Consider the following 8,766-nt stretch of genomic DNA (forward strand, 5'->3'; position numbering starts at 1 on the left):
TATACACACACACACACACACACACACACACACACACACACACACACACGGAGAGGTATAACAACAATTAAGGAAAAAGAAAGGCTATGAATTTGAAAAACAACAAGAGACTTATATGGATGGAGAGAGGATGGGAGACTCAAAAGAGGTGAACAGAGAGACAATCCAAAATATGTGATTGTGGTGCATTTAGAAATAATTAATTCATGTTCTCTATAGGAAGCATTGAGCTGTCTTCTATTTGTGCAGGTGGGAGACAATGGAAAGCTCAAACACCAGTTCAGAAGAGGGCTTCATTTTGGTGGGCTTCTCAGACTGGCCTCAACTAGAACCTATCTTCTTTGCCTCCATTTCTATTTTCTACTCTCTGACTCTCTTTGGCAACACCCTGATCATCATCCTGTCACGACTGGACCTTCGCCTACACACACCCATGTACTACTTTCTCAGCCACCTCTCCTTCCTGGACCTCTGCTACACTGCCAGCACTGTGCCCCAGCTTCTGGTCAACCTCTCTGGACTTGACAGGACCATCAGCTTTGGAAGGTGTGTGGCCCAGCTCTGCATAGCGCTCTCGCTGGGAGGAACTGAGTGTGTGCTTTTGGTGACAATGGCTATAGACCGCTATGCCGCCGTGTGTCGCCCACTCCATTATACAACCATTATGCACCCCCTTCTCTGCAGGGCATTGGCTGTATTCTCCTGGGTGGGAGGACTCGTGAACTCTCTGATCCAGACAAGCCTCGTGATGGCCATGCCCCTCTGTGGACACCAACTGAACCACTTCTTCTGTGAGCTGCCTGTTCTCCTGAAGTTGGTCTGTGAGGACACAGGAGGAACAGAGGCCAACTTGTTTGTAGCCAGGGTCATTATCTTAGTCTGTCCTTTAGTGCTAATTCTAGGCTCCTATGCCCACATTGCCAAGGCAGTCCTGAACATCAAGTCAATGGCAGGTCGCAGAAAGGCTTTTGGGACGTGTACATCTCACCTCATTGTGGTTGCCATGTTTTTTGGCTCAGCCATCTCCACATATCTCCAACCTGTCCACAAGTATTCTGAAGGTGAGGGAAAATTTGTTGCCCTTTTTTATACTATCATCACCCCCATGCTCAACCCTCTGATTTATACCCTCAGGAACAAGGATGTGAAGGGGGCTCTGAGGAAGGTACTGGGGAAAGGCACAGATTCCAGGTAGAAGAGGAAACAGGAGCCAGTAAAATACACAACATTAGGCTGGTGCAAAAGTGTTTGGTGTGTACCATTGGAATACATTATTCAGAGGTGTGATGATATAAAACATTTTAATTGTAATTTCTCACTTTTTTTGCTAATGACATTACCTGTTTATTTTATATTACTGTGGAAATGATGTTGAACAAATTCAAGCAATTTTCTTAGTGGTGTGTCCCAGCTTAGAGTCAGCGTAGGTGGCCAAGACACTGCCTTCATCATGCTATCCCAACTTATCCCAATGAAGTACGAGGCTTCGTTTTTCTAGAATAGGATAGCATAGTAATCACAAGGCTTTGCCTTGGGACTCAAGGTTGGGTGGTGATACCTAACACTGGGATGATCCTAATGGTTTCCAAACCCAGGTTAGTGTTCGTACAAAGAGTGCTCAAATCAAGTCAAAAGGAGACCTGTTGCTCTAATACCACCTTTCTGTGCTGGTCATTGTCACCTGTGGCTGATTATAGTGGACTGGACCATGGGTCTACCTCAGCAGCATACAGCTCATGCCAGGGTGTCCACTGGGTCTTATCTAGACCTGCAATGGTCTCAGTGGACCAGATTCTGTGTAGTCTTTATGGTGTTTGTGGTCCTGGGGTGTTGCATATATCCAGAGCCTTATCTCACTATGGTGAGTCTACCTAGATCCTGGAGAATGACTTGCTTCTCACCACAGACCACTGATTGTAAATGAGGTGTTTACTATGATCTAGAGAGGACTGTAGCATGAAAACAACCTCCTTGGAACTCACTCACGTTTGCTGAACAACACACCAGCTGAAGTTGCAAATCTCTTTAGGCTTACATCACCCTCCATTTCTGATACAGTGACACACACCATGTGCATGTGACTAACCTGGCCATAGCCTGCCATCTAGTGCTGAAAATGCAAAAGTAACTAAAAGCCCAGAGAACACACCCTAGCCTTTTTTAAAATGCAGCAGAAGTACAAACAGTTGCACTACACCAAACCCTTGCAACACTTGTACAAATCAGTATACATTAGATTAGACAGAAACATCTTTCAGTCTTTTGATTTCTTTTCCTTTAGTTTGAAAAACTGTATAATACTTAATTGACTATTGTCATATTTTTGTATGTGATAGTATAGCTTTAACTTATCTGACTACATCAATGTTTTGGGTTTTTTTAAGATGAAAAAACATCACTTAGAAGCCATGAACTATTTTATTTTATTTGATTGTTGAAATTCTTTGTTTTGAAAATGATCATCAGGTTTCACTCAGGAAATACATGTCAAGAAATGTATATTATAAGTTAGCTGTGATGTATCAGTAACTGCTGGATATTACTCTCTTTTTTCAAAGAAATTTAATTGATTTTGAAGTTTTCTAGTCACATGCTTTGTGACTAATGCAAGGAAATCAAGTCCTGTGTTGTGTTTGTTCTTGTTATTTTTGTTCAGGCTGCATATTGTAGCTTAATTTTTATTTGCAATTAATTTATTCAAACTAAGAAAATACTTTTCAAAATAAAAAAAAAATAACCTGCGAAAACAAGCCTAAAGCCAGATTACAAGGGCTAGAATAAACCCCTGGTGTTTCAGTCCATAAACAGTGTCGCAAAGAAATATGCACAAAGCTCTTTCAAGGCAACATGACTTCACCTGACCAAACAAGGAATGGACAGGGCAAATGCAGGGATGGAGAAGTTAAAATAGGTGTGGAGAGGAAATGAATCAACAAATACAGACAACACAGAAATAATGCAGGACCCTAGCAACAACAACAACAAAAAACTTAGAGAGGCAGAAACAATTCAAAAGTCAAAGAGAAGGGCTGGGGTGTAGCTCAGTGGCAGAGGATTTGCTGACTATGAGCAAAGCCCTGGATTTAAGCCCTAAAACCACAATAAAACAGAAAATCAAGCAGAAACCGCTGAGGAGAAAAGCAAACTGAAGAAAACTGACTCTCCCTTCCCCGGCAGCTCTCAGTTGTCAATACCTCTCGGCTAAGGGCTCATGAGGGCCTCCCTCTCTGTGCTGGACTGTTCACTGGCTTAATCATGTGCACATCTTGTGCTGGCAATTTTTTTTAATTGACATGAAAACCTATTGTTTTATCTTTTAAAGGAGTCTAAATTCCTGCCAACACTGATCCTGAACTGCCTCAGATAAAATCAGCAGCAGCTGACCCTCGAAAGCACACACAGCTGTTTCCCTGAACCGGCACCTTTACTGCATGCCATCTTCCTAGATTGAAAGCAGGGGCTTCTAGACTCCAAAACACTCAAGAGAAACACAAATCCCCCTTGTGCGTGGCCTAACAACAAGCCTGGCCTTATAGATTCCACTCGTTTTTACTCATCAAAATTTCCAGCAAAATAAATGCAAGGGTGAGTACATAAACACCTTCTATGTTGAACACCAGTGTGAGTTATTTGGAGAGCAGATTTTTTTCTTCTGTTCTTTTTAGACTCTGTAGAGGACTGATATCATTTTTACAAAATGCCTGTGTTTTCCCAAGTTTTCAGGTATGTTCTGAACATCTTTAATTTCACTAAAATATTTTACTTGCTTTTCCTTGAATTTACAGAAATCAATATTCACATGCCAAAGTTACCAATGTTTCAAGGCATCATTATTCATAGCTACCAAACTGTGGGGACAAGCCAAATGTCCATCAATCAGTGCATTAACTGAGAAGAGAGGATCTATCCATGAAAGAGAACCTTGTCAGCCATGTAAAAGAATGCTGTGCCTATGAAAGATATACAATGATAGAGGGAGACCTCATGGGGATAGAGAGAAACTGGGTGCTAGGGAAGTTCCCAGGAATCCACAAGGATGACCTCAGCTTGGACTACTAGAAATTGTGGAGAGGGTGCCTGAACTGAACTGGATTACCCCAGTGACCAGAGTGGTGAATACTCTGTCATCACAGAGCTTTGCTCCAATGACTGATGGAAGCAGATGCAGAGATCCACAGCCAAACACCAGGCAGAGCTCTAGGAGTCCAGTTAGACAGAGAGAAGAGGGATTCTATGAGCAAGTGCATCAGGATCATGATGGGGAAACCTGCAGAGATGACCAAGCCAAACTAGTGGGAACTCATGAAAGTTGAATCAATGGCTGTGGAGCCTGCATCAGACCAGGCTAGGCTGCTCTGCCTGTGAGACAGTTGTGTAGCCTCATCTGCATAAGAAGTCCCCTGGAGGTACAATCAGAATCTATCCCTGGTGCATGAACCGGCCTTTTGGAGTCCACAACCTATGATAGGACACCTCGTGCAGACTTGAGGCAGGGGGAAGGGCTTGGACTTGCCTCTACTGGATGTGCTTCCCATGGAAGGCCTTGCCTTCTTGTGGGGAGGAGTGGGGGGTAGGTTGGGGGGGGGAGGCAGAGGGGGAAAGAGGGAAGAGGGGTATCTTTGATTAGCGTGTGAAACAAATAGAAACATTTTCTTAATTAAAAAAAAAAAAGAATGATGTGCTGAAATACACCACCATGGACAATCCCCTAAAACTATGCAAAGAGAAAGGAGCTTACATACAACAAAAGGTCACACACACTGTGAAGTGTCTTACTATGAAATGTACAAGGAGACAAAATTACATCAATGGTCGCCTGAAAGTGAGAGTCTGGACAATGACTGCAAATAGGTATAAAATGAGATGAGGTGACAAAAAGTTCTAAAATGATAAATATGCAAATTTCTGAGTGTACTGAAACATTAAAAAGTAGATCTTAAACATGTGCATTATGTATGTGAATTATATCCCAAGAAAGCTGTTATATTCAGTGTTTAATGATTATAATGCAAACAAAACCTATCACTGTATAAAGGTCCCACAGTCTTCCCACAACCTTCCTATATGCAAAACCAATAAACAGTATAGTAACAATTGCACCTTTTGTACTTGTTCTGAATGAAATTTCTTCTTTGATGATTTCACACATGTAGTGTGCTCTGATTACTCTCAAGCCTACACTCTCTCTTATCTCCCTCCCACCACTGTACCCCTCCTCTTACAGGTCCCTTTCCCATGTCCCTGAATGTGGACATCCCTGCAACCACCAGGGACAAAAGAATGTCTGTCTGTGTGAAGCAAGAAGAAAATACAGTCCAAAACCACTAAGTTAGCTGGTATTGGTTCAAACTTCTAGACTATCACACCAGACAGTTTATTTCAGACCTATTTAAGCACAGCACAATTTTGGGATTGAAGTTTCCTGATGACAAAGCAATCCTGTGGATACAACAAAGCTTAAGATGTGTGTATATTGAAACTCTTCATAAAGTACATATGGCCTCTTCCATAAAGCTGGGTTCTGTTGACTCAGAAACAATATTCAGGATAAAGGTCTAGGGAGAATTACTGAGGTAAACATAATAGCCTGTGGGAGTCAGGATTGGCCTGGCCCTAAGATGACATAGAAGTTACCCAGACTGTTATAAAACAAAAGTGAGATCATTCATAAGAGTGGGTTTTATTGATTGTGAAACAATATTCAAGGGAGGAAAAGTCTGGGATATACATATATATGTATATATGTATATATATATGTATATATGTATATATATACATATATATGTATATATGTATATATACATATATATAACTTAAAATATATTATAGATAATATAATAATAGCAAACATAATGGTCTGGAAGAATCAGGTGAAGTCTGGCCCCACAGATAGCAAAAAATCACCAGGTTGTAAACTACATCCATTTCCAACTTTCCAAGTGGAAAACAGGTAAACAACTTTGTTTGAAGAGATAAACCTACGTGTTTCACCTTCCTGGTTTCCCTAGTGTTTATCTGTGTGCCAAGAACATCATGACCTCTACAAATGTTGATGATGATGCTTGTTAACTTTACACATCTGGGAAGAGGGAACCTCAACAGAGGAATTTACTGCATCCTGTCTGTGGGACACTTTTCTCATTGCTAACTGATATAGGAGGCCCAGCCCACTGTGGGCAGTGCCAGCCCTGGGCATGTGAGCCTGGGTATATAAGAAAGGTAGCTGAAAGTGAGCCTGGAAGCAATCCAGTAAACAGCATTCTGACATGGTTTTTGCTCTAGGCTCCATCCTTGAGTTCCTGCTTTGGCTTCCCTCCATGATGGACCATAACCTATGAGGTGAAATCAACCCTTTACTTACCAAGTTTGTTTTGGTCAGGGTTGAATCACAACAACAAAGAGCAAATAAAAACAATGTGTTGTTGTTGTTGTTGATGATGATGTCTTGTAGCCTTCTCTGTGTGACTATGTGTTAGGAATTGTCCAGTATAGCCTGCTGGGTTCACCAGTGGGTATAGAATTTATCAACAGGGAGGGATAGTACCCTGAGACCTTCTCAGCTCACCACTAGAGTTGACAAGGGTCTAGTCTTTCTGCACCTTCTTCCATCATATTCCCTGAGTCTTAATTGGAATGGCAGAAATATCCTGTTCAGGATTGGGTGCTCAACTCTTCTGTTTTCTTAGCACCTTGAGCAGCCAAAGGGTTCTGAATTCACCATCACTTTTTTATTTGTAAAGAGACACTTACAAGTTTAGCATTTGTCTATTTTTATAAGCATAAATGTTTAGAAGGCAGTTTGATTCCATGTTAATTTAACTATGCAACAATAAGTTCCTCATCTATGGTCATGAGCTCCTCACCCATGCCTTTTTAAACATCAGGTTAATGATGTTAGATCTAAAATCCCTCCTGAGGAGCAGACTGTGAAGTGGTCATGGTGGCCCCCATAACCGCTGTGCCATTATTGCACCACTAGGTCCATATTCCTAGCAGGCTGCCATATGCAGACCCATAGGTAAGACTGCTAATGCCTTTGCTCCCCCTCAGCCGATTTAGCACCTTTCAGCATATGATTGCTAGTGGCAGGGAGGAAGCTTCCAACTTAGTTCCAGCTTGGTTTCTTGTATTCAAGGTGCCAACACACTTTTTTTAATGTTTCTTTGATTTTCAATTCAGTTGGACCGAGAGAAATTCAGGAGACTAGTGTGGCACCCCATTGACTGTGTCTACTCATGTGTTTCCAGAGATTAATTAAATGGGAATGATTCATCCTGAATGTAGGCAACACTAGCCCTACAATGGGGCCCAGGTGGAATAAAGGGAGAGAAAACCTGGAAGCCCACAAGCCCAGGTATTTCCTCTCTGTTTTATGGCTGCCATGATTTGAGTGGTTTTGGTTTACCATATTGTCTTATTCACTGCTCTATTGCTGTGAAGAAACACCATGACCAAGGCAATTCTTAGAAAAGAAAGCATTTAACTGGGGACTTGCTTACAGTTTCAGAGGGTTAGTCTATTATCACCACGGAAGGCAGCAGGGCAGCACACAGGCAGACACGATGCTGGAGAAGTAGCTGTGAGCTCTACATCTAGATCCCAGGGCAACAGGAAGAGAGAGGTACTGGGCCTGGCTTATGCTTTTGAAACCTCAAAGCCCACTCCCAGTGACACACTTTCTCCAACAAGGCCCCATCTCCTAATCCTTCTCAAGTAGTGCTACTCCCTGATGACTAAGCATTCAAATATATGAGCCTATGGGGGCCATTCTTATTCAAGCCACCACATATACCCACCATGATTGTCTGGAACAGTGAGCCAAGACAAGTCCTTCCCCACTTAACTCGTGCTGAAAGTGTTTGTCACAGTGATAAAAAGGCTGACTAACAACTGTGGAGCCACATATGCATTCATATAGTTTCCTACCATCTCTGGTTTTCCTCCAGAACTATAGCAAAGTATTCCTGGGAACTAAATTTGGTGACTCCTAGGAACTCAATTTGGTCTAATCTGGTATCTTAATTAGAATTTCTACCACTGTGATGAAACACTGTGACAGAAAGCTAGTTGGAGAGAAAGGAGTTTGTTTGGCTTACATATCCTGAGCCACAGTCCACTGAAGGAAATAAAGGCAGGAACTCAAACTGGGTGGGGCCCAGGAGGCAGGAGCTGATGCAGAGGCTATGGAGGAGTGCTGTTTACTGGTTTGCTCATCATGGTTTGCTCAGCCTGCATTTTTATAAATCCCAGAACCACCAGCCCAGGTGAGGTCCCACCCACAATGAACTGGGACCTCCCCCATCAATCACTGATTAAGAAAATGCTCTACAGGCCTGCCTATAGCCAAGTAATAAGGAGGCATTTTCTCAGTTAAGTCAGTCCTCTCAGATGACTCTGGCTTGTGTCAAGTTGACATATATCTAGCCAGCACACCAAGGTTTAGAGGGAAAGGTGGCACTGGATAACTGTGTAATTGACACTGGGTAATCTGTGCCTCAGCACTGTCTTCTGTGAAGTGGGCATGGTAACAGGAACTAACACTCAAAGTAATTATGAACATTGCCTGGGTTGAAATGTGCAGAGTTCCTGTAGTTCCTAAAACTATGTATTTTTAGCTATTATTGTCCATTCATTGATCAAGTACAAATAACCATTCTTCCATTTGTATATGATAATCTGTGCCATTTACACTAATTGTGTATGAAGATAATAGTGTTTGTAGTGTTTTTAAAGTTTCTCTTGATGGTGTTATGCCTCTTGTGCGAA

The 8,766-nt window shown here is 42.0% G+C and overlaps 1 protein-coding gene across 1 annotated transcript; it reads left to right on the plus strand.

Annotated features, from left to right (window-relative positions):
* Nucleotides 1-259: 259 nt before the first annotated feature.
* On the plus strand, nt 260-1,195 carry LOC114681515 (olfactory receptor 2Y1-like). Its single transcript, XM_028855027.1, has one exon. The coding sequence runs from the start codon at nt 260-262 to the stop codon at nt 1,193-1,195; it is 936 nt and encodes a 311-aa protein (XP_028710860.1).
* Nucleotides 1,196-8,766: the final 7,571 nt, after the last annotated feature.

This window comes from Peromyscus leucopus, chromosome 8b (assembly GCF_004664715.2).
Source record: "Peromyscus leucopus breed LL Stock chromosome 8b, UCI_PerLeu_2.1, whole genome shotgun sequence".
Classification (NCBI taxonomy): Eukaryota; Metazoa; Chordata; class Mammalia; order Rodentia; family Cricetidae; genus Peromyscus; species Peromyscus leucopus.

What these genes read in the sequence shown, in the direction of transcription:
- LOC114681515 (XM_028855027.1), top strand. Translation starts at nt 260, where the DNA reads ATGGAAAGCTCAAACACCAGTTCAGAAGAGGGCTTCATTTTGGTGGGC.